At 37.5% G+C, this 26824-nt stretch overlaps 2 protein-coding genes across 4 annotated transcripts; one reads left to right on the top strand and one right to left on the bottom strand.

Moving 5' to 3' along the window:
- Positions 1 to 1921: 1921 nt before the first annotated feature.
- LOC116293652 (BTB/POZ domain-containing protein KCTD8-like) lies at positions 1922 to 3597 on the bottom strand. The gene has a single exon (XM_031701112.2). The coding sequence runs from the start codon at positions 3472 to 3474 to the stop codon at positions 2749 to 2751; it is 726 nt and encodes a 241-aa protein (XP_031556972.1). The 5' UTR covers positions 3475 to 3597; the 3' UTR covers positions 1922 to 2748.
- Positions 3598 to 8124: 4527 nt separating this feature from the next.
- LOC116293635 (protein inturned) lies at positions 8125 to 26330 on the top strand. Of its 3 annotated transcripts, none has more exons than XM_031701086.2 (20): positions 8125 to 8399; positions 14823 to 14896; positions 15645 to 15807; positions 17939 to 18453; positions 19149 to 19234; positions 19606 to 19803; positions 19990 to 20105; positions 20197 to 20286; positions 20779 to 20856; positions 20951 to 21107; positions 21392 to 21508; positions 21612 to 21737; positions 22224 to 22310; positions 22385 to 22434; positions 22539 to 22640; positions 22795 to 22955; positions 23356 to 23560; positions 24126 to 24312; positions 24689 to 24846; positions 25505 to 26330. In XM_031701086.2, exons 3-20 carry the CDS (start codon positions 15686 to 15688, stop codon positions 25614 to 25616), a joined length of 2667 nt encoding a protein of 888 aa, XP_031556946.2. In that variant the 5' UTR covers positions 8125 to 8399; positions 14823 to 14896; positions 15645 to 15685; the 3' UTR covers positions 25617 to 26330. The 3 variants fall into 3 exon arrangements, with proteins under 3 accessions (XP_031556946.2, XP_031556948.2, XP_031556945.2); XM_031701088.2 differs by lacking the exon at positions 8125 to 8399 and adding an exon at positions 10732 to 10952; XM_031701085.2 differs by lacking the exons at positions 8125 to 8399; positions 14823 to 14896; positions 15645 to 15807 and adding an exon at positions 16855 to 17119.
- Positions 26331 to 26824: the final 494 nt, after the last annotated feature.

Here is a 26824-nt window from a genome sequence, read left to right as displayed (position 1 = left end):
AAACTTTCTTTATAATCTTTTTAAGATATTCCCATCTTATTCATTTTCACATATTTTTCTTTTTTTTTAAATATATTTTTCCAATTTGCTTTCTTGTTTCCACTATCGGTATTTGATACCTTCTCCCTTTTTTCCATTCTTAATGAATAGCTTCACTAATTCCTCAAATCGACATGTGTCTAGTCCATTTCCTTTCCAATTTCACCACCATCCGTCTGTCATTTAGTATTTGATTACTTGTTCCTATTTCTCTTTCATTTCTTCACAAATACATACCTTCACTCATTCCTCAACTTGACATGTACCATCTTGAGAAAACAAAAACCCATGCTGAAGTTGTTTCAGTTGCATCTGAAACAATTACTAAGCAATTAGAACTCAAAATCCACCAGGAAAAAAAAAAACCAAAAAACAATACAACTTGTCATTTTCTTGTTATTTATATTTTTGGATATGTCAGTAATTGTCAGAGGTCAGAAAAGAGATTAGTTTGACAAAGGATTTCGATAAGAAAAGGATTTAGAGTTTATGCAACCAGTGTTATGATAGAATGCATAAGATATATTTCAATGCTTTCAATATAGTATGTATTTTCTGGCCCTTGTTTATATTCTATTTATCACCGGCAAACTCCAGTAAAAGATCAATATAAAAAAGGTTATAAAAAGAATAGTCATCTAAAAAGTTAAAATCAGAATTGAAACAAAATTAGAGTTAATAGTTCAGATAATTCATTGTTTCATTCTCATCTAAATATTAATATGTAAAATGTGCTAGGATATTCGAAACGAAAAATATCTCCCAAGTACCTTCCAAAAGACAATAAAAGTAAATGGTTGAAATACTTTTGAATTGGTGCATTCTTCCTTCTCCTACACCTCGCTTGTCTTCTCTTCTCTTCTCTCCTCTCCTCTCCTCTCCTCTCCTCTCCTCTCCTCTCCTCTCCTCTTTTTTTCATTAATTTTTATTGTTTTTATAACATATACACCAAAACTGCCTCTCCAAATCATAATTAAGATTCGCGCTGGAAGATGACATAACAAACGTCTACAACAGCGCCGAGTAAAAAATATTTAATTTAAACCATTCCATTTCGATTTTGACCTGATTATATTGAAATATTTAGATTCAAAAACAAAAAAGACTTGAATATTAAATACGATACAGAATAATTAATTACAGAAATTTAAATTTGAAATGAATTGCTAAAATCCCACATGTGAACCGCAATATTCCCACAATACCAGGTACTAACCATAGAAAAGATCAGATTTGGAAACTTTTTTTGAAAAGTTTTATCATTGATTTGTTCCGAAATTAATTTGTTCAAATCCTTTGACCAACCGTCTTAGAAATTTCATCCAAAAACTGAAGATTTATGCTCTTGAATTGTTTTCTTTTGTTCACTTTCAGCGCCAGCGTCTAGCTCAACATTAGCATACGTACTTCGCTTATAGCCTCACTGAGTTCAACATGAATAACACAAATAGATTCAACTCATGTTTTTGTATACTTTTCACGCTAAATAACCTTATAGCCTTCTTCGAGCGAGTACTATTCTCGCTTGTGATAAATCCCAAACTGTCAAGACTTCTTTAAAAAGCTCATCATCATATTATCATCCTATTTGCACCTTTAGTCTTTATCATTAATCATTTAACTAAATATGACATCCAAGGGCTGCAGCTCTCTTTTAGAACGCGTCTACTTCGTTGTTTGTTGTTTTGAGATTTTTGGTCTTTAAGGGTTTATCGGCCGAATATCCCCATAATAATAATCCGAGTTTAATTATTTATATTACGGAAAGGAACTGTTCACTTATTTCTTCGCTAAGGTCTTTTTAGCTTGTGGGAATTCTAAATCTTAAGACGCCGGTTCTGTGTGATGAAAATCATCGTCCCAATACTACTCAAAGCTGTCGAACTTGTGTAATGAGCTTTTTATTCCAAAAGTCGGACTACCTATGACAAAAAAGAGCTAGTAAAGTAAACCCCCATAACTTCAATCACCTTTGAGTTTATTTTCACTTAAGAAATGAAGAATAAAAAGGAAAACATATCGAATCATGCTGGGGAAAAAAAGAAAACATTTTACATTCGAGTTTCGATTGAATGCATTTTATATTTTTCATGCTAATGATTAGCTAATTCTTTATTTTAACTGGCAGTCTAGCTAAACCAAATAACATACTGGCCGTTTTCCCCACTGTTCTGTCTTTATTCAATGCTGTTGTTCAACGTGAAATTATAGTTACTTCACGCAAATAAATTGATGTTCTAAAACGTGTTTTCTACCTATACACAGTCTTTCATTTTCAGCGTTTCCGAGATGCAAATTTACAATCTTTTTCTGTTTATTGACTTTCGACGACCGGTTCAATCTTCCGTGTTTTTAATTCAAAAAAAAAACCATGAAGTTTTATCAGCCATTTTGGAAATTGTACGAAAAACATCTATAACACGTTAACAATTTCCCCGCTTACTTCGCGGAATAAAACTAACTAGCTAGCTGTAGTTGGGCCTAAGGTACGTCTTTGTGTGTCTCAAAAAACGAAGTAATATCTATTTGAATTGAAAGCGCCAGTTCAGTAACCAGACTTAACTGAGGCGGTGGACATTTTTCAAAAACGCCAAAATTTCAAGAGTTAGGCTGTGTGTGAGACAGCTTTTCAAAATCTGATACTGATATACACAGCATATATAGCTTATCCATTTATCCAGCCAGTCATCACCGGCAAGGTATAATTAATCAATCCCTAAAAAACACATAATCATTAAAGTGGTTCCACTTTGTTTCCTCGTTTTCAGGGTCATAGCCTGCGCCCCCAGCAGAGCTAGTTAGCAGTCGAAAACCATGCTCGTTTAGCAGATCAAACGCCTTTTCCAAGTAGCTGTGTTTCAAATAGAAACGATTTGTGTAGCGTTGGTCGTCGCGATCCGGGTCTCTGGTTTCATTAAGAGAATCTCCAAAAACTTCCCTTCCCAGAGCAACGTTTCCACAGACTAGAATTCTTTGGAGTTTCCTAAACTTGACGTCTGCCACCCCATCTCTTCCAAACGCATACGTTCCACGCACTCCTATAGACAGATAACCCCCGGGTCGAGCTTTGTCTTTGCCATTTTTTGGAGTATCACTTTCACGCTGAATAGCGCGAACCATTCCCTTGAGTTTAAAGTGTTCTGCCTCCATCAACAGTCGTTCTCGTTCGTTAAATCCTTCAGGAAGAGCCAGTTTACAGTTTCGTAGGTAGTCCAGAATATAACGAAATAGTACGCCGTCCCGGTCGACAAAAAAGCGACCTCTGGAGTCTCGAGGGACTTTCTGCCTACCGCTAAACATTGCACTCAACAACGAGTCTGAATCTTTCAGCAGCGTCGGCAAAGACGTTGTATATAGTTGGCCTCCAACGTTCAACTCAACTACGGCCGGTAGATTCTGGTCATTGACTGTTCCCTTAGGAGACTGCATATCCATAGGGATATATTTAAGCGGCGATAGGACGTTCCCACTAGTGCTAAATACTTGATGGTCTGTAAGGTTTCGCTGTCCTACTGAACCACGAGAAAGATAAACAGATTAAAACTCAAACCGCGCAGCCGCAAATGGCACTTCCGAGTAGAAATTATGGAATATTTTACTTTGAATTGACGCCTTGAACACCTGGTTTTCTGAATCTTCTCGTCATCCACAGTCTGTTGCTCGCTTTTTGAAAGATTATTCAGCGCTTTTTCATTCTCGATAAACAACTAAGGAATCACTAAAAATCACAATCATCTCATCGTAGAATTTTTTCGTCGCTGTATGAAATTTTCTATTTCGGTATCATTTCTTATTTCATTTTTGGCTTTCGGATTTATCCACTTCCCAGTGAGCTCGCCTGAAGCCTTCTTTATTCATATTAATTCAAATAATATGAGAATGAGGAATGAAAAGGAATATAAATGGGGGGACGGCAAAGATTGTTTAGATTACCTTATCAAAGGCAGCCAAGCTAAACTCGCATGTGAATAACCTCATGATTAAATCCTATCTCGCCTAACCTCACAAAATACCGCTAATTCAAATAATTTAAAAATTAAGCTTGATATTCTATAAGGATAATTTTTGTTCACAAACAAAGTTTAGGTGTAATGAAGAATATAAATTTAGCTCGGGATAAAAGGAACAGCAATTGGGGTTCCCACAATTAGTGAAACCATGAAATAATATAAAATAAAGATGTAAGCGTTCAATCCTATATTTCTATTCATTAAAATTATATTTTGAGGCAGGAAAAAGCCGTAAAAAATTACAACTTACTTTAAAAACAGTCCATTTCTCACACTGTAAAATGTAAAAAAATGTAAAATAAATTTATCCTCATACGCTTTAAAGAAACAGAAAAAAATTAAAGCCCTTGGTAGCTTTTGAGGCTGTTTAAAAATGACAAAAAAATCGATATTTTATTCAAAATAATTGGATTGAATTTCTTTATTTTTTTCGGCCAGGACAAAATGAATATTATATTACGCTTATTTATTCATTGAACCTTTGCCAGGAAATAATATATAATTAAACAAATACAACCGGGTGAATCTATTTTCTATATGGCAATTAACTTGTGTACTGTTGCCCATCGCTCGCCGTATAAAACCAACTGAAAGTGAAAATGTTGAAGCTTTCGAAACGCCAACGATAAATGGTAAATAATAAATCCTGCAACAGTGATAGAAATAGAAAGAATCTCAAGTGGGAAATGTAAAAAAACGTTTTCAAAGAAACCTTTCAGTTTTCAGAATAGAATAGCGAAAGTGCCTTCAAAGAACCGGCCAAGTTGATGGCTTCAAGAGCAAACACGTCTTATTACTGAACGCAAAACAAAGCAAATACACCCGTCTTATCTTTAATTACATTAAAAACGAATTATTACGTTGTACGCCATGTCCAGTCCGTCGTTCTTTAAATATAAGCTCAAAAAAAAAAAAAAAACTAATGTGTTTTAATCGAAGACGAGTGCCTTTTTACTCGAAAATGGCTCTCTCTGCAACCACGATATCCTTTTAAACCTCGAGCTATAAGCACAGTAACACCCGTCTTCTCGTTAATTCTATTAATAAGAACTTATCACTAAGATTTAAAACGTTTAGTTGTTCTTTACATCTATATACATAAGTGTCAAGGACATTTCAAATATCTTTTATCCGGTTCTTTTTAACATGGAAATATCTTCTATTTTTCTTTCGTGCTTGATAGGACACATCACATGCACACGCCTCCTGATGGACATTGTTAGAGCGGTCGTTATCGTCGTATTATCGAGTAATCCGGATAGAATCAAAGTTAAACCTCGGGGTCTGTCTGGCGGATGCAAAAAATAAAAATCTTCAGTGGGAGTCGAATATAAATTATAAAAAAACTTCCTTTTTTCGTTGCTCAATGTCCCTTTTTTTAATCAACCTTGAGTTCCTATTTTATCAAGAATGTTTCTTATCCCTTGGTTTGATTGCAGCTATAATATAAACGCGCGCTGATTGGCTAAACTCAATCACTTAAGGAATCTCATTCATAGAAATTTATTTATCATTAATTTTGTTCGACCGCCGTTTCTGTCATCGTCAGCAGCTGATCACACTGCAAGGCCCACGTACCACTGACCATCAGCATCAACCCCTCTACAACTTTGAAAAACATTACCATTAAGCAAAAGCGCGCCAGCATTAACATCAACATCCTGAACAGCCCCACCCTTAGAACCATATGCTGAAGCCCCACCATCAGCAGAGGCAGTATTAATGTAAATGTCATCCGCCATTAGCACCGGCATTCACCATTAATAGCTGCAGGAACCTTACCTCTAAATACGATCATCACCCGCCAACAGTATGGCACCATTAGCGCCAGTTTAGCTTCCTGGGCCCGGTTGAGTGGATAAGTCGATGCTGTTATCGGATAAATCCTATCCACTGGATAGGATTTATCCTTTGAATAGGCTTCGTACAACCAGGCCCAGGTTTTTTAGTAATCATTAAAGAGTTTACTGGAAAGCATCTGGTTTCCGTACCGTTTGCGGGAAGAACAAACACTATTCTTAATCTTTTTGTAATATGATTTACCCCCGCACACGTTCGCAGAAACTGAACAAATTACAAAACTGATCAACTCAATGCAACACAACAAAACCAAAAATACGAATAATATACATACAAAATTTAACCAAAAAACATTTTGGGTTAGGTTCTTAGTAATAGTAATAGTAATAGTCGTGATTAACTGTACTTTCCTAAAGTGTATTTTACATCTTTTTTTTTTTTTTTTTTTTAAATCTTCTTCGTTTAGTGGAATTAAAGAAGGAGGTCAAGGAGTCTTGCATGACAGGGGAAAAAAGTAAATGTAAATTTATCAAATACCTGTCTAGCACCAAAAAAATGACCAATTAATCCGACTATTTTCATTGTTTTAGGATTTCCTGCCTTCGGAACGAAGCAGGATGCAACAGATTAAAAGAAATAATTCATAACAAGTAATATTAAGATTCTCAAAGGAAATTCATTACAGGCAACATAAGTATTCCAGTTGATTGTACAGTGACGAAACTTTGAACCGTGAGGACTTTGAGGATGTTTTTTTTCCAGGTTTTTATATATTTTCTCGAACTTTCCACTGTTTTAGACTCCCTAAAATGAAGCATTTAGTTCAAATACACCGAGTGATCAAAATAAATCTTATTTTCAATCGACTAGCTCAAGGGTTAATTTACAGTACGCATTTTTTTTAAGTGGGGGAAAAAAGTGGAAGTGTTTACGGTGTGAGTGTTTTCACTGTAAGCGTTAGTTTTGCTTTCAAAATTGGAAGCAAGAAAGTGAAGCTGATATCATATTTGCATGACTGAATATTACTGCTAGATTTTCAAGTATTTTTTTCTTTTGTGATATATGGTAGAATATCGGGGATTAGAGTTCCGTCGGTTAGAATGGAGCCCAATTTTAAGATGGCAGCAATTTAGTTTGGTCTACGATACCGCCACTTTTTGATATCGGTTATTCGGTTCAACACAAAGACTAGCAAATATTTATGCTATACCGCATGGAAGGTAATTGAAAGTGCAAAGAAGATCGGAAATTGAAGGCTTTATTTGATTTTTCTTGATTTAGCATCATTGCAACATGTTTTTACGCAATCGAAAATCGTGAATACTACGCATGCGCGCTGCCCGTATAATGTAGAAATCTCCAATCTCGTACCCAGAGCCTTTATTTCTGACTGCGCATAGTCGACAAATTAATTTTTATTTCACCGAGCATGCGCAGTAAGAAATAAGGACTAAACCAAGCCCGGAGGTTACCACTTTTCCAATCAGAATATACTGTCCCATTGCACGGTCACGGAACGTCAAATGAGTCAGTATTATATATTTTCACAGTGGTACGTGCTGCATTAGTATCAAACAGCGTTCAATATTGGGAGAAGGCGATGACCAAAGGGAACGCGGGCTCGATTCAAAACAAGTATAAAGCGAGTGACTCGTTTTAGTATATTCTACAAAATAATTTTGAATAGGCCACGTTCGAGATATTACAATTCTAGTACTTTAACGAGGCTCTCTGGAATAAAAACGTTTCCTATCGCATAATCCCCATCAATGGAGTGCTGTAGATTTGATTATAATGTTTGTTGAGTGGTAAACTGACTAGCATTTCTACCAAAAGTGTCTTATTATTAGTAGGAAGTACAAGTTCGCATATAGTACATTATTTTCAATCTTACCAATAAAAGTATTTGGTGATCCACGTGTTTGTACTGACCGTCAATGAAGTACCATATTCAAGTCATATTCATATTCAACTCTGGAGTTCATGTTAAGATATTGAACGTGGCCTATTAGAATCATCAATCATTGTGGAGAAACAAGGCAGATTCAAGTCGTGCTGTAAAGCACACTTCTCATAAATGTTTTGATTATATTACTTTCGTCTGTCTCAGATTCCCATTACTAGTCTAAAGTGTTATTATTCCAGTCCTGCATGGCAAGGTCACTATATGACACTCACTTTCACGTGAACACCCCTAACGATCGACAAGCCGGAAGTACCAGTAGACAAATGAAAGAGGTAGAGTACGTAAGCGATGAGTAAAAGCTTGACAGAGTAGGCCGCGGGTTTGGTCAGTAATAAGTAGGGCTAACTTTATATCATTTAAGTTAATATCCTCAATTTTTTGCCTTCGTAGCCTCTAACACATACCATTAAGAACTCGTTTAAAATGAAAAAGATGATATTGTTTCGTTCTTATTGCGTACCCTGTATCTGATGGACGCAAACCGGTTCAATTTTCAACGACTTTACTAGACTAAGCTCTCGTCTCACCGAAAGGCTTATATGATAAAAGAGTTTTGGCGGCCGGATGAAGAGCAACTCTTAACTGTAAGTACACTAAGTCTCGGCTTCAATCCCGGTTTAATCCAAACCGCATAGTTCAATGCCCACATTTTTGTTATTATCAATATTTTTAGTCACATTAACGTTTGTTAGAATATTTGTTTTTGAACTAGAGCTTGACATTGTTGAAGACTATTAACTTCTGTCTACCGAATTTGAGTGCTAATTTGCACGAAAAGTTTAGATTACCAGTCTAAAAATAACAAGTCTTGCAAACGAATAACAAGTCTGTTAACTTCTGTCTACCGAATTTGAGTGCTAATTTGCACGAAAAGTTAAGATTAGCAGTCTAAAAATAATAAGTATTGCGAACGAATAATAAGTCCTTGCGATTTCATGCAGAGCGTAAAGCGAACTCCGCCGACACTACGATTAACTTGCTATGAATATATCGGCTCAATTGATACTAAATATTTATGGTTATGCTAGCTCTCGTGTCTAGTTTTCAAATTATTTCTTATTTTTCATCAGCTAGCTTGAGGTGGGGGGTTGAAATCATTAACTTGCTAGCTTCAATATCCCTAAAGCCATTGTTTCGTTATCGTTTATTTATTTATTTTGTCCTCGAGGTAGGTCATGACGTTGTTGTTTTTCTTATCAAGGGTTCTTACAGAGGGTTTAAAGATTTCCTTTATAACACAGCCGGACTATTAATAGTCGATGCTCTCCTCAAGAAAGTCGCACAAAACAGGCCGAGAGCGCGCCTTCGACAACCTTTAACTCAAACCTCAACCTAAAATCATGAAAAACAATTAAGAATTTAAAATATTTCTTGCAAACAGCCAAATACTAAGACCACGTAGAAGGTAAAGTACTTTAAGACTGAAAGTAGGAGAGCGCAATCACTTTCAAAAGAGTATTGATTCCGTTGCGATCCTACCCTGGTTTCCTATGATAACGAAACCTACGGCCGAGAAGCACTGGAGCGAGCGAGCCTCTGGAAACCAGGCAATCCGCCCAAGGATACTAAAAGAAAACGGCGGGAAAATAATCAGGGTCGCACATTATCGTTGATCAAGAAAGAGATAATCTTTCACGCAGCATGTTATTTTGAGCAGCTTTTCAAAATGACAGGGAAAAGACAACAACAAAAAAGCATCACATTCTTAGATTGTGTTGCGTACGTAGTGATAGTACACTTGTCTCACTGCTCTGGGCATCGACGAAATTTGATCTGATTTTTTTTCTTTTTTACCGAGAAGTAATAGATTGAGATCCCTGTGTCAAAAATATGCAGTGTAGGACTGAGCAAGATGGGGGAATTTAGAAGAGTCGCAATGAAAGAAAAAGACGACGAAATCTTATCTCTGACTTTTGAGCAAACATACAATTGATGAATATGAGTCGGCGCAGCGTAAACAAAAATTTATCAAATTTATATTTGATTCTTTTAAATAGTTTATTGTGATCGATGATGTTTTAATCCGATTAAGAGAACGTGTTGGTATTTCGCTATAAATCCACGCAAAGTCAAGATGCTTATTTGCGCGTCAGTGCCGTCGGAATGAAATCAAATCTAAAGTTTACGCTAAAGTTGGATTTCTTTTTAGATAAAAGACTGGCCTCCGTGTCGCTGCACTTCACGTATGCATTCCGGTTCTAAATCTAAGCCATATGTTCGCCAGACATTGAAAAACTAGGCATTTGATCTATTCGATTTATTGACTCCTGTTATTCTCATATCACATCTGTAAATGTCGTTCACTTTTGGAAATTTCAATCTCTTTTTCAGATGAATTCATTCTCGATATTTTTGTGAATAGTTTTATTACTTTTTATTTCTGTACTAGTAGTAGTGCTTGTAGTATTTGTAGTAATTAACTTCATTATTAGTTTTGCAAATCATCTGACGTGATTTGCCAATAACATCTTGTAGATATGTAGACGAGAGCAAATACGGAAACCGTGCCGTCATTCAAACAGTCGAAAGTATTCCACTCTCGTATAGCATTATACAATCTTGTCCGGCTTTTACCCACAGAAAGCTGGCAAATTTCCCACGTATTCTTCCCAAAAACAAACCAATCATTATTCCTGGAGTTGGTGACTTGCTCAAAGTCTTGGTATATTCCGTGATTCGATAGAATTCCTAGCCATTTGTTCTACCTCTTCATTAACGACATAAAATGTCAAATGGATTAAGTATCCCCAAACTCAAGATAAGCCCTAAAATCAAAGGGGGCAGCAGTCAGTCTACTTTGATGTCATTCTTTCTCTGTCTGAAGTAGTCTCGCATGTGATTGGATCGTTGTAGTTCTGCGTGTCTTTAAACGTAATGAGAAGTCTATTAACACCTAATACAACTGGTAGTTTTCTATTTCCAGTCTAATTAACGCCGTGTTTACGAAGAGTCAGGGCCCATTCATCACAACTCGCCTTCCTGACACGCGTTAGACATAATAGTCTTCAGACTTCGACTTGGTTGTTACACTGGGGTTTAAGCTCGTATTGGACATACCTTTGGTGTACTGCAGAATTGTATGAGAATATCTCGATACAAATAGTGACAAAGTACGATTATTCCAATGTTGTTTCAAGGTAAGCTTTACCTTAAAGTACGAAGTTTAAATCCTCGTTCTCTTGTATTAGAGAACTTATATCTCTAAGCTAGTTTTTTGTTTAGCATACTTTTGCCAGCTAGGAATAACAATAGAGAATTCGAATTCCATTTCACATCCATCTTCATTTCATCACTGGCCAAAACTGCCTTTCATAAATTAGATTCATTTGAAAGAACGCCAAGCCTTGCTCGATAAAATACGATACTTCTTTTGACCATCCAGAAATATTTTAAGCGATTTTTGATGACTTTTCCATATCGCTTATTTTTAGAGAAAAAACAATGATGGCGCTAAGATCAACCCCGGTCGTATCAAGTAATGGATATCGGATCTCAAATCGTTTAAGCAGGTTTCTTGCATCGAGTTTACTTTATGTATATATACTAAAGCCCACAGGCCTTGAAGTTCTTAGAAACAAGTAAACGCTGTTTTTCTCGGCTCAATAAAAGAACAAACACTTGAATTAATGTCTTAATATTCCAAGTTATCAAATTAGCGGAGGTTAAAAGTCTTCAAATTTTATATATATCTTACTGAGATACGGACTCTTGATTCCAAAGGCCACAAGGCTACCATAAATAATAATAATAGTTTGTTTTTATACTTCGAACAATCCGATACTTTGTGTTGTTTACTTGTTAGACTAACATTCCAATGTTAGTTTTGCGATAAGGTAAGAATTTCGAACAATTCATGTTGAAAGTCCCGTTTACGTCCAAATTTGACCTTAACGGCTTGAAATATTTCCCGTAAGCCAAATAATATTTAATCTCCTTTAGTTTTAAGAGGATGACACTCATACGGTTCTTTCTTATATTGTTTGTGGGAGTGCAAGCCTCCCAGTTTGCTTCGGGGTTTACTTGGGGGTCCGTGTGGAAAGTTGCGGGGCGGCAACCGTGGTGATCTCGCTCGTGTCCTGTCAGTTTTGAGTTATAACTGCGCGCGCAGACATTCTCTCTATCTATCTCTATTTTCTGACATGTCGGATTTTCTAGCTTTTGATTGGTTTGCAGCGTGCGAGGAACCCATTTTAGTGTCTGTTAGCGAGACGACATTTTTTTAAAATGTGTATCCTCGTCAAATTCACTTCAAACCCACAACTTTATTATCACACTGAGTAATTCTTTGAATACAAGTTCCTTAGGAAGACAGCTCTTTAATAATTATTTGTCACTATCCAATACTGATTAAATCTCAAAGGTAAATGGTAGATATTGCCTTTTATCTAGTCAAACCTCTGCCGGTGATGAAGACATATACCTTGGTGTCACCGGTGATGTCATATTGATGACACGGCAGATTACTGTGACGTCTAACTCAATACTAAAGACCTCTCAAAGTAGGAGGCTTTTGACCTTGTTGCTCTGAGTCCCCACCTAATCCTAAATCCGTTCCAATGTGCCACTTATAGGTCATGTGACCGCCACCCGGTTAGCTCAGTTGGTAAGAGCGTCGATCTGTTGTGCGGAAGGTCGTGGTTCAAGCCTCGGCCGGGCCAACACTCAGGGTGGTCTTAAAATAACTGAGGAGAAGGTGCTGCCTTTGTAATTACATCTGCAAATGGTTAGACCTTCAAAGCTTCTCGGACAAGGTCTTAAAACCGTAGGCCCCGTCTGTCTTCACTATATAAGGCGGACGTAAAAAATCCACTGAAGACGTTGGTGACGACCATCTTCAGTGCCCGTGCTAAAAAACTCGAGGGCCACAATTTAATCAGTTAGCAACTGCCACGTGTACGTCACCCTCATTAAATGAAGTCTTCAATCAATCAATCATGTTCGCCATGTTGGATGGCACAATTGGGACTTTGAGGCCTTTTGGAAGCACGCGCAATGCAATATAAAATAATGGAATGGATTGGTTAATAATTTGATTCCAGGCGAAGTTCACGGTTTTTTTTGTAACTACTGCCTGAAAGGCGTAGGAGCTGCGAATTTTTTTAATAAGTTAAAGGCCACCCTGTAACAATTGTTCTAATTTATCTATGACTTATATCCCGCCCTGATCACACTGAAGCATATGTTGCTCATCTGTTTCGTACTGTGTTTGACAGGCGAGTGCATAACATTCTGGTTTGTCGATCGTTCTTCTTTCGGTCAGAAGGTCAGGGATCTTTAAGTTCAATCATTGAAATAATATGGGCACCCAAGAGACCAGAGAGAAAGTGTCCTCTGTAACAAGGTGTCCGTAAGAATGAGTAAACGCATTTATCGCCGAAACAAAAACAAGTTTCCGTACTGATACCGTCCGTTGAACGAGGGTTGAACTGTAAAAGTACATGTCAATTCAATCGATCTTCCAACATGGTTAACGGACTCCCTGCCTGAATGTGTAATCATATGGGATTCCGCTAATGTATTCCGCTACAGAAAAACTAATTTTAACGATCATCGTGAACTAGCTAGATTATCATTACGGAAAGGTTAATTTTGATCTCAGTGAAGAGCTACTTATCTTCTATTAGAAGCTTAAACTGCTTATATATATAATGGCAGGATTTAACTATCTAATAGTTATATAAATTTAAACGTTATTTCAAGAGTAAACCCCTGATTATCCTCGCCATTTGTCTGAAGATGATCTCGAGAACTGAAAAGCGATAATAAGCACTTAGCACCAGAATGCGAAGAAGGATACTTATGTAACCACTTCTGAAAATGACCTTACAGAAAGATGTTAAACAGACGCTCAATTTGTGGACTGAATCCAACATCGATAAACATTCTTTACTAGTCGTTATTATTGGAAAGTCCTTAAGTTTTGGCTGCGTGTGCTTTTATGGATGAGATAACTAGAATTGATAAAGATTACCTAGCTTTTATCAAGCGTTTCATTCTGTTCCATTAAGTACATCTACATCTACATTTATCAAAGTCCATCTGAAGGGGTACCCATCACTGATGGACTATACTAACTCGTTTACTGTTCGACGTCATAATAAAAAATTGGAGAGAATATCTTCAGCATTCCCGCCTCTTTTTGCGTGCTGCCGGCAACGGATTGAAAGACGAGAGGTTTTACGTACGGTACTGTGCAAGTTAAGAGTGAGAAAAACAAAACGAATCCTATATGGTCTCTCCTCTTCGCTTTATCGTAAATTAAAGTGGCAATTTATCATTTATGACATCTTGTGATGAGTCTTTTGATAGAACTCCTTCACGTTGATCTGGGATTTGTGGTCCTAGGATAAAGAATTAAAAATGCGCGCACTCTTAGACTTGGAAAGTACTGGTTTACTCAACGATTTGTAACATTTTTAAGCGTTCTTTTCTGCAAATGCCTCGTACTTTCGCTTGTGAGCTATTTCAGTGAATTTCAGTGTACGTGCCTAACGCGTGATGTTCTTACTACAACTACTCTTGATAAGAACTTAGTTCAAAGGCCTTTATGCTTTGCGAAGGCAGATACCATCTTGGACTTTCGCTTGTCAGTCGAACCTGCATCTTTAGTACAAGCGCAAGGGCCTAAGCCTGAGGCTTTGATAGCAATACTTAATCCTTGAAGATGTCGAATCAAGAAAAATCTGACATCTCATGAACGAATGTTCTTAAGACTGCTGCGTTCTGCTTTCCGTTAAATTGATTAAAAATAAATTGTTCAAAGTCACTACGTGTAAAGTAATTTACATGTGGTAATTGTACAATGATAAGGATCTTGGAAACTATCAAAATCTGGGCGAATAGAGTATCATGTATGTGTAAGGATTTCTGTACGTGTAGGCTGGCTAAGTGCTACAGCACCATGCTAACAACTGTATAGAATCATGCTTAGAATTTTGACTATAGGATTAAAACTGAACAGTTTTTTTGCAGGCAGAGGTTGAAAAATATCATTGCAATTTTTTTAGGTGTTGAACTGATAGCTCAACTGAAATTTGTTTAAAAAGAGAGGACGAAAGCTTGTGTAAAGATCTTGATAAAGGTAAGACTAAAGAATGTGCAAGGTGTTATGTGTTCAAAGATTTGTCTACTCATTTATCATTCTTATTATATATACAGTTTATCGCGCTTAACATAAACCGATCGCCTGCAGGCCACCATCACATTCATATAAAAAGATTGGTATTTTTCTTTTGAACTTGCGCATCGAACAGTCGAACGCTTTTACCGGCTTTGAACACCTGTATTCAATTTGTTTATTTTCGACGCAATTGAAGCCTTGTATAAGACGATAACTTGCGTATATATATATATATATGTTGTGCGAGATTAGAAATAGCGCCTGTAAAGTGCCACAAGGCACAAATAAACGCTATTTTTAGGGCGCATTTAGGTTACCATTCGATTAATTATACAACGTTTCATAACCGAGCAGTTTGTGTAAAACGGAGTATGCGCAGTGTCCGGCAGACTTGAGTTACGTTCAGTGCTGCGGCAAATAAACTAAGCTTGCAATTGCAAGCGAAACAGAGTGAAACGCCTATAAATTCTTAATATTTTTAGTCAGAAATGCCACGCACACTAAAAAATCAACTAACAAATAGAAAATAAATAAATTGGAAGAATAATTAGGGTTTATAGTCAGAAGCGCTGCACGCCATTGAGCCAAAGCTATGAACGCCCTACTCTTCAGTGGAATCCTCTCTGAAGGAAAAAAAAAGAAAAAAAACACAAAAATTTAAAACTGTATTTTCTCATTCTTAAAATAATTTTTACGACATATTCTGCAGGTCCAGTCACATCTGAAATTCTTGGGTCTCGTTTTTCCTCGATGCGCAGAGATACACAAACCAGGAACTTCCGGTCTACAGTATCGAGATGGCCCCAACCGAAGCGACGAAAAAGAAGCAGAAGACTGTCCGAAAATGACACGAAGCTGATTAAAGAAACAAAGTAAGGAATATTTTATCCTTAAATTCTTAGGGGGTATATATTAAAGACATTAACGGTCACGTGTTGAAATTGTTTTTGCTTTTGATCTCGGCAAATCAATTGACAATCACCAAGCAACAACAGTCTTGGTGACGAAATGTGAGGTTATGTGATGAAGACACACTTGATGCTTTATTAATAGCAGATTTTTTTATTTTTGTGCTGGAGTTCTAGGTTATCGTTATCATTTTAGTTTATTCAATTAGTATTATTGAATTAAAATTACCTATGATTGGTCGGTGGTTTTATCGCGAATCGTCTGAAAATATTTGAGCGCAAAACTGAATTACCAGAAGCACTCCTGAACTGTAATACACCGCGTAGCAAGAAAATAGGTAAAATATTCGAGTTTTTTATTTGGCAGACGCACTGAGTAGAAACATGTAGTCCTTAACCGGAAGTTCAAGTCTTTGGAAAGGAAATCCAAATTAGCGCGTTAGTATGAACAGACTCCTCCCTCAGATATGTATTGGTCTTTTAACCGCTTTTATATTCCCGACTTTTGCGTTTTACTTTATACTGCTTGGACAACACAAGGCTACGTGCTCCTAAAATCAACCATTTCCGTCTAATACCGGAAGTATAATCCCACAGTTGGTCTAGCCATTACCGGTCAACTACCATGGGGATTTTATCGGAATTCTTGAACAACAATGTATTTATTGAGCCGCTCTTTACGAAGAATTATCAGCGCCATTTTAGTTATTATTCCTAGATTAAGCAAATTCTTCGAGTTTTGTTTAGGAATTTTTTAAACATGATTCATACGATGAAGTACAATATGACCGAGGATTAGATATGTCAACAATTAGTAAGGCTTTTTCACGCTATTTTGAACCCAAAAGCCTAGGAAATTTTGCATTTTTTAAACCCTTTTAGTTAACTATTATGTCATAAAAGGATGTAATTGTAATATTTAATTCGTATGTTATTTTTTGGTTGTTTTCTGGTTGCTTTTTTAAGGGTGATTTTTCGGTATTTTTATGATATTTTTGAGGGGTAGTGTTGTGGGAGATTGGGTCTGAAGTAGAAGGGTTCCCGGATGCAAAGGCAAAACTAAGATGGCGGTCGCTTTGAAGAACAAAATCGAAATAACAACATGAAACACCCGAAGGAATTTAAGCTTTACTCTTAAAATGTACCAAGAATATCACGACCATGACCACCGAAGATATCAACGAGACTACTGCGATCCTCAAGCGGAGTATTACGATCATTCAGTGCAGTTTCGAGACCAAAGGGACGAGTTTGAATACTCAGACGACGACGAGTCGTACGTATTTTAAATCTTTGCATGAAACCTTTAAAATTTCCTACAATTTTAGCGGATTGTCGTCATATAAACCTTTAAGGATGTTAAATAATATAAACGCTAATAACTGACTTTATGAAAGAGGATTATTTTTGCATAAGACAAATGTACTCTTCGTCTCCCAGTCGTTGTAGTTTGAGTAAATTTTTTAAATAGCTGCTAAAATTTTGCAGCACCATTCGTATTTTTAAACTATATTTTCTTAAGAAATAAAGAAGGGAAAATTCTGATTGAACCCGTATGAAAAAATACATAAAAAGATAATACCTACGTCTATCTAGGATTCACAGTGACTGTAAAAACTTTATGGCATTGAGATTGTCTCAATCGACGTAGAGATTTGTCTAAACTATTTTGTTTAAATTTCCAACGCTAAAACTTCTTTGAACTTCATTCTCAATTTATTCATTAGTGTTTTTTTAAATCAAATTTATGATATTTTTTGATACTTGAACGTGTTCTTCACATTTCTTCACGTTTGAGTAGTAGATAAACAAAGCAGGATCATGTTTTGAAGATACTTTACTCCACAAAACAAAAGATGTAATGCGATCCTTCCTGTAACGGCAATTCAAATTTTTAAAGTATATTCTAATATATATGTATATTTTCTGTCGATGCTTTATATTAGTTTCCCTTGTACTGTTACTCAATATATGAAAATCCTTACATAGCTGCAGATACGTTACAAAGGCATTATTTTTGGATCAATCATTTTTTGAAACCATTTAAGGTTGCAGATGAATGAATTATTCATATACTATTTTTATCTTTTTCCAGGTTTGAGGAACCTCCCTGGGCAGGGCAGGTCCAGGACAAGGGTGACCTTTTCTACATCGAACCTTTTAGAGAATCATCATCTCCTCCTTCGAATGATCTTGAACATCTACAGATAAATGGAGAGATCCCTAACAAGGACAAAAACAATGCTGTCTTTAAAAAATTAACAAGTGTGAAAAGAATTCTACCGAGCTTACGGAAGGACAAAAATGATGATAAAAAAACTGACCAGAGAAACAATCTCAAGAACAGCTTAACAGCTGATGGACTTGATATGTCGAAAGGAAAAGAAAAAACAAGATCAAACTGTATAAAAAAGGATGTCCATGTCATTGTAACACCACCAAAACTTGGGTCTGGCAGAAATCAGAGCCTAGAGACACTATTGGGGATTATTCCTGGACGAGATAAGACTGGAAGATTGTCACAGAATGATAGTTATTCTGGTTCGAGGATATACATCAAGGGTTTTGTACCTGATGGACCATCTTTGAAGTGTGGAGAGCTTAGAATAGGTGAGGCAAACATGGGGGTCATAATGTTTGTATTACACATGGTGTCACTCAATGAGTGTATCTGATATTGGTCTTTGAGAAATGAGGCGGTAAGCCATGTGGGATGGGCTCGGAAATCATATACATGTAAAAACATGCGTAATAGGTAAATTACGAGCCTTGTATGAAACGACTGAAGAAGAGGGCCAATGGGCCTTTGACAACTTCAAGTTGCATAAAAAATTAGCCAGCTCAACTAGAAACTGTGGCAAGTTGTTTTGGCCTGTATTGGGCCTCATCAGCATGGTTTATCTAGTGAGCTGGTATAATTCCACGAAAAAGTAGTACATGAGAGATGAGGCAGTAAGCCGTGTCATTTTTACACGACTTGAATTTGTTATAGGCCCATTGGCCCTCTTCTTCAGTCGTTTCATACAAGGCTCGTAATTTACCTACATTATTACGCATGTTCTTATATGATACTGATCTTTGTTGGGTGTTGGAGTGGGAGGGAGAAGACTGCAAAACCCAAGTGCATCCAAGAACATATACGACAAGGGAGGGAAACAAGTCGTCAAATGAACTCACACTTCATTACTCAAGATGAATGGTAAAGCCATGTCCACTTGGATGGATCCATAGAGTTGATAAGGTCAACAACTTTTTATCTCTTATAATGCCACTTCTGTTCTATATCCTTATTTTTTGGAAACTAGGTGATGTGATTCTTGCTTTGAACAAGCTAGATTTAAACTCTAGTAATGTACACACTATACTTGCAGCCATCACAGGACCTATGGAGGTAAGGTCTAAATTTGTTATTCTAGATCTGTGCATTCAGAGTCGACTAGATTACGTATGTCTGTGAATTCCTAGACATTGAAGTGCTACAACCAGGACAGCACTGTGTCTCACAGATCAGGGCTTTTAGAAACAATTACTGTTCATCGGACAATGTCAAGCCAGTGTTGAAACTTGTCCAGTTAGGTAAATCTTTGCTTTGCTGGTAATTTTGACCAGAAATGAGGTATGGCCGTAAAACAACTTGGCTGGTGATTGTGACAGGCTATTATTTTAAGCCCTACAGATATATTCTAAGCTCTCGCATCAATTCCTGTTTTATGAGCAGGTTGATGTTATGATGGTGTTAAGTGTCATTTCTGTATATTTTAGATAATCCTCACAATACAGAGGTTTAATCAGCCTCCCACACCAGTCATTTCATCCAATACACCAACCAAAGATGACAGTCATTTGATACAGTTGATAAGTGGACAGCCTAGTGTGCAACCTAGACTAGATCTGAGAGGATTGCCTCATCTTGTGATGTATCTTAGCATAACAAGCAGTGAGGATGATGAGCCTAATAAGGTATGGCTATACAGTACCATGCTACAGATAATGATAATGAACTTAAATTTTGGTGGAGACCAAAGAGGTGAATGCAGGGAAGGGCCAGATCATAAAAATTTCCCCTCCCAGGCCCCACCTCTTTCTAGGGATTCAAACTACATGTATAGATTAGAATTTACCATTGTATTTTCTATGCATTTTTAGGACATACTCTACCAATATCCTATGACAGAAGAGGCAGCTAGTTTGTTGGCTGTAAGAGGTGTGTTTCTAACTCTGAGTGATTTACTGATATCTGTGACTGGAGGGCATGCTCAAAGGTAAGATATGGACAAAGTTATTGGACACTGCTGAAACTAAGTTAGATGATTTTAGAGATACTAAAAACTATATCTTTATTATTTACTTCAGTTCGACTTTGATGCTAAAGAAAAAACTTGTCAATATCGGCTACTACAAGAGTGGGAAACATGTTCTTATCATCTGTTTGCCATCAGAGAAGTAAGTAAGGGAATAATAGACCTACTTGGCTCAGGTGTGCTCAGGCATAATGTTTTCACATTCTAGACCACTTGTCATTCCCTAGAGTATCATTTCTTTGTTTAACAGTTGCACTTGGTTGCATATGAGAAGACACATGAATATGGATACAACTCAAAAAAGGATCTTATTTTGAAGAGAATGACACATGGTCTGAAATGGGAAAATATTACACCCGAGCCAAGGAGGTCTGTTAATAGCATAGACCTGTCAGTTGTGTGTATGCGAAAGGGAAGGATAAGGAGGTAGAAAAGGTGTAGATGGAGAATGACAAGGAAAGAGGTGAAGGTAAAAGAACAGGAGAAGGAAGAGCAGAGGAAAGGAGCAGAATGAGGAGGAGGCAAGCAAGGTGAAGGAGGGGACAAATAAGGTGGAGGAAGAGAAGAAAGAGGAGTTGGGTGAACATTAGTATCTTGCAGCCTCTAATACTATGTTGTTCTTTTCATATTCCAGGGTATCACTTCTACAGCTCAAGAAGCTAATGACTGACATCAGCAGAGTACTTCATGTCATCTTTGGATCTATTGACAGGTAGTAACTGATTTCCTGGAATTTTTCAAAGCATTACTTAGAGCACAGTTGACAATCTATATAATAACTCAAATCTCCATTATCTGTATTGCAGGGCATTTTGTGATGGAGGTAACAAAGGACGACTAGACCACTTTTTTGCCTTGTTATTTGAGAGTACTCTGGGGGCGAGAACTAAAGAGAATACCAGTGTTCATCTGTGTGACTCCTTACCTGGTGTCAGATGGTTGAACCTGCCTACAACAACCATGGTATGTTTCTTTAAGCTTGTGAGCCAGCATTGCACTAATATTTCATACACCCAACCTTTTAAAAAAAGGCTGTTGTAGACAAAGGAGATCCATTGTTGCTTGTAGATTGAGAGAGTCATCTTAAATACCTTGGTTATTCATGTTTAGTCGTATACAAATAATTCCTTTCAATCTTGGAATGACCTATCACCCATTCCCTTTCTCCTTCATTTGGCTTTTTTGACACCTTGTATAGCATTAATTATGGCTGTCCCATCTCACTTGATGTTTTTTTTTTGGTTTAGGTGAACATCAATTGCTGCTTGAGTGAGTTAGAGGCTGCAGATTATGGAGAATTAGTAGATGAATTATTTCAAATTAGAAGACTTTATACAATTTTGGGATCATGCATATTTTATAAGGTAGGGTTATTGTAGTTAAAAGATATATACTATGTAAGTGACATTTAAATTCAATGGGATGTCATTATCTTTTTGAATTGATTTAGGATCCTTTCTTTTGCAGGGGATGCTACTGGCAAATCATTTAGTTTCAGAGGATTTTCAAGATATTTTATTATATTGTAAATATTATTGTTTATTAAATGTTGGACAAGAACAGAGAATAGGACAACTTGTTGTATGGAAAGAGGTTAGTCCATATTCATTCAAGTACAGTGCAACAGTTTTTACTTTGATCATTATCACTTTATTTTCATCGTCATCATCGTCTTTGTCATCTCCACTAGCATTGTCACCATCAACAGCAGAATCATCGTTATTGCTGCCACCAACACCATCAGCTTCATCATCACCCCCACTGACATTGCTAGCATCATTGTCACCCTTACCACTTGCCCCAGCATCAGCATTGCCCCCCACCATTACTGTACAAGCATCATTGTTACCCTCAACACTAGCAACAGTATTATTGTCATGACCCGAACTACCACCACCAACACCAGCATCATCCTCACCCCCACCACCACCACCAGCATCATCCTCACCCCCACCAGCACCACCAGCATCATCATCACGACCACTGCCACCACCACAACTGTCATCATCATATTGCCACTACCATGACAACCATCATCATCTAGAGATCGGTTTATATGTCATTTGTGTTCTTTCTCAGATATTCTTATCAAGAAGACGTCACAGAGACAACAGAACAGAGTACAGGGAGCCTTCTGGCAGACACTTTCTTCTTATTGTGGGACGAGTAAGTCTTTACACTTTCTCTCCTTCCTTTAGAGAAACTTTTAGTTTAACAGCAACTTCTTGTTTTTCTTTTAGAAACACATGTTGTTGTGTGTTTTGCTGGAAGCTGGAGGCATGGCAAGAAAGTAAGAACCAAGTGGAAATACATGTTCTATCAGCCAATTAGTCTTGATATTTAAAAAAAACATGGTCTAACAATAATTGTTTCATTGTGTGTATGTACATGTAGGGCTGAAGGTCATCCTGGTCCAGATTCATATTATGTAGAACAGCTAAAGAACACTTTGATGCAGATAGAAACACTTGATGTGGCATCTGTCTGCGAATCAAGGTACTGTAAAAGATCTGTTATATATCAAAAATTGATTGGTGCATGTGGACTGTCGCTAATTAACCTATGGTATAGTAGTGTGGCCACTCAGAATGCAGGATTGGTACTAATCCACCAGTTTTAAAAGAATGCTAATGATTTATATTTACTACAGCATTCACAGTACGCGAAGCCCACCAATCTCCTCTGCAGATGTTCTGCTGTCATCACCATCATTGACTTCAAACTTGGAACGTAACTCTTTGGGTATAACCATCCCAGGGTCCCCACCCCAGTGGAGAAGGCATGGCAGTCTAGACAGCCTTAAGCTACCAGGTTTGTATATTCTAGAATATCCTATTATTGTCCTTCTTTCCCATTAACACAATAGTAAAGCTAGTTAGGAACAACAGGAAACGTTCTCTTTTATTAATTCAGCATTTGCAGTTGATCATTTCAGACAACCACGCCACCCCCTCCCTCTTGTACGCTATTGTGGTCATATTGACGTTACTACTTTTACGCATTCCCGTTCGCGAAAAAGATAGGAGTCGTTCCCAAGTGTCCTCCCCTTCTCGTAAGGTCGTCGTACCAGATCCCAGTCGTTGAACCTTGAGGTCGCTAATAATATTGAATGGGGGGGGGGGGGGGGGGAGTTGGGTAAACATTTTTCCAACACAGACTACATATGAGGGAGTGAATATTCAAATATTCTTTATTGTGATCTTCTAACCAGGTGATGAGCTGGATTCATCAGACAGTGGTAGTCTCCCATCTGGAATCAAGAGAAGAGGGTCTGATAGCTCTGGTAGTGTCAATAGTCTTACAGCTAAGGGCAAAATGAGGTCCTTCCGATCCTTGTCTTCGCTGTTGTCTGTGGGTTCGCTCAGGAAAAGTTTTACGGAAAGCCCCTTCGAGATATCTCACTCACATAACTCAAGGTAGGTTTGCGTCTTCAAATGGAAACCAATCTCATTTACTGGCACCTGCTACTATCCCATTAAGCACCTCTAGTATCATAGAATGAGTATCAAAAATCGTAGCGCACAAGAAGGTCAGTATAAAATAGCCCCTGAACATAATTTGTTTGATTATCGAGACTCTCAAAAATTTAAGGTAAGGACTGGCGTGCCGTGATCGTGACGGTACTGACTCGACGATTTGATTGGACGTGCAGAGACCTCACACTTCTTTCGTGCTTTCGTCACAGGGATTGCGTTAACGCCGACTGAAGTCTTGCATTTTTACGCAATATAGGACTGAAAAATCACTTTCACAGTTTTGATGCGTCCCAGAAATCACCTCACTTAAGTTGATAAAATAATGATTGGGGCCCACAACACAATACTTGGGACCCGAGTTTGAGCAGTAAGGTGGGCCTCGGGACCCGAATTGGAAAAAAAACATAGCTGAATCCATGCGTCACTTGCTGCTTGCTGTATCAACGTAGCACGACGTAGCTTTCATACGACGAAAGTGATAATTAATATCCCTCTGTTTTTTTAGGCTAACAAGTGGTAAAGAGAACACACTACTCAATTATGTCACATTCGATTCGTTCAATGGTGTGTTAGTCTGTCCCATATCAAACGATCCAACGTTTCGTTGTGGTACAGTCCATACTGAAGTACTTAAGACATTCCACAACACTTGCCTTACTATTCGTAGACTGTTTCTTCCCTATTACAAACAGGTATGTAGTTCTTAAAAAGCCTCATATTCTGGAATTCCTTTTTGCACACAAATCTCATCTTTTGATCGTCACGATATCGCTATCAGACTTACAGTGAAGAAATAGAAAAGAGATAGAAGTAGATATTAGGCACGCGGGGATTGCAGTGTTAGGAGAGACACGACGCGGATTCAATCAGCGTTTTTTCAGCGCCTTTTATCTATGCGACCCGGACAACTCCAGACGCAGCAGTTTTACTTGTGTTTTGGCTTCCATTTACCAAATTTAAAACAGGGGACGACGTCAAAAACCTTCGAATATTAAAGTTTTAGAGGTCGCAGAAAAACGGCCTAAAGTATCACAAACACTTTATTTTATTTCTTGTTCAATTTTCCAGAGATTAAAAACTTCCAGCAGTAAAAACAAAGATAGATCGTTCTTTACCAGCAGTGGTCCAGAGGGAGTCATAGAACACGGAGTCCAGTTCCACAGGGTTCCCGACAGTAACACGGAGCAGAAAAAGTCATCAGCGATTCTAAAATACTGGGTTATCGGGTAAGCTAAAACTCCCAAAACAATGAAGATAGTTTCCTTCTTTAAGTCTGAAACAGCGCCAATCACCCCCCCCCCCCCCCCCCGACTCTTTGATACGATCAGATAGCATTGTGATCAGCTTATACTGTCCTTATGCCCTGGCTAAACAAGGAAACATGTTTTCTTAAATGTTTCCAAAGGTGGCAAAACTGTCAGGGAACATCGGGAAACATGTTTACTCAATATCGGTTAGCGCATGCGCACTTTCAAAATAGAGCTAGCGTTGCTAAGTAACGTACTTTTAGAATGTTGACTTTCGTGGCTAAACGAGGAAACATTGGGAAACATTGTTTCCATGCGTCTTGAAAGCATGAAATATTTCTGCCGCACAGCAGAAACATTTTTGCGTCTTGGAAGTGATTTGTTGCACGTTACAATGTTTCGCATGTGGCTAAACTTGGAAACATTGGGGAACTTGTTTCCTCGTTTAGCCAGGGCCTTACAATGAGCACCTTCGACCGGTTCTTCACACCGCGTTTCAAGTTTCTTCATACTGTTTGAAGTTATAAATTTTGGGTGTTGGACACTCAACGCCTGTCTGGAAACGTTTGATATGTTAATACAAGAAACTGCATTTTTTTGCTCAACAAGTGAAATCTTTGTTGTTTGCATTTTTCAGACGTCTTTTTGGAGGAGAACATCCAAAGGAATTTTACGTGTGCTATCACAGTTCAGTTCCGCAGAATACTGTAGAGATGGCGTTCAAGCTGGGCTTTGGTGTAACCCTCTGACATTTATTCATCTGAAACACAGATCAAACAGTGATGGACATTATGAGAAATGCCTGTTGATTCATAGCAAGAGATTTATGAAGTTCCAGTAAAATGATTGGAGTAGTAATGTAGGGCAGCAAAAAGTTGGACCAACCACGTGACGAGAGACGGACAGACAGAATTCTGTCTGTCCGTCTCTCATCACGTGGTTGGTCCAACTTTTTGCTGCCCTACATTACTACTGCTGGTCACAATTTTGCTAACATCACTAAGGAAGGCCATATTCTCTTAGTCGTAAAAATAGGCAGAGTTATTTGAGATAATATACGGAATTACAAACACATTACAAACAATATATCAACTCGCATATGTGCACAAAGATTTGACTATGAATAGAACAATACATTTATGAGAATCATATTCTTTATTACCATTTAACTAGTTAATTTTACTAGTGGTATGCAGTTGCGCCAATGTGAACATTTTCTGTTACATTAGATGACAATGCATTTAACCTGCTCGTAGAGGAAGTCTCGTGCTCAAACTACTCACCCTCTGATCTTGGTTAGTTGGGTATCATGCAACATCATCCAGCATTGAGAAGACTCCGAAACTTCCTTTTGTGTAAATCTCATGATTCATAAAACAAACAAACAACAGCAACAACAAAAGATTATTAATAAATTTTATTAGAAAGAAGTTACAGCAGAATAAATATTTTCAAAGCTGAAATCAAGTTGTATTGAATTTTCAGAGCTTTTGGCTGTTGACAGAATTGCTCTTTTTCACTATGACGTCACATCAAAACAATCTTGAACAATCTATTATTTAAACGCAAAGGATCATGGTCATCGAATGGGGTCAAATCAACGCAAATTCACCGAAAATTGTTCTAAAACCCGCATCAATTCACGAAGAGAAGTAGAATAGCCAGCGAACGCTCAGAATATTTTTTAGTACATATAAGCATTATATCTGAAAACCAGACCATTTTAGATTAAACTGTTTCGCTAGAAGCAAATTTTGTTGAATTTTCTATTGGATTTGGCGATTCTATCCCCCACATAAACAAGCAGTGACGTCATAGTGAAATAGGGCAATTACCTGTTTTAGTCTAAGCCTACTTATCTCAGTTTTAACCTACTAAATCTTCTGCTCTGATTGGTCTATTAGTGATAGACCACTCGTAGCAAAAAGGGTCCGGTTTTCAAAATCAAAACAACTCT

The sequence above is a fragment of the Actinia tenebrosa genome, unplaced genomic scaffold (assembly GCF_029948245.1).
Source record: "Actinia tenebrosa isolate PJP-AT-01 unplaced genomic scaffold, QUT_ActTen_1.0 PGA_scaffold6__47_contigs__length_16458017, whole genome shotgun sequence".
Lineage (NCBI taxonomy): Eukaryota > Metazoa > Cnidaria > Anthozoa > Actiniaria > Actiniidae > Actinia > Actinia tenebrosa.
Note: the sequence above shows the minus strand (reverse complement) of the source record. Positions and strands in the feature narration are given on the sequence as shown.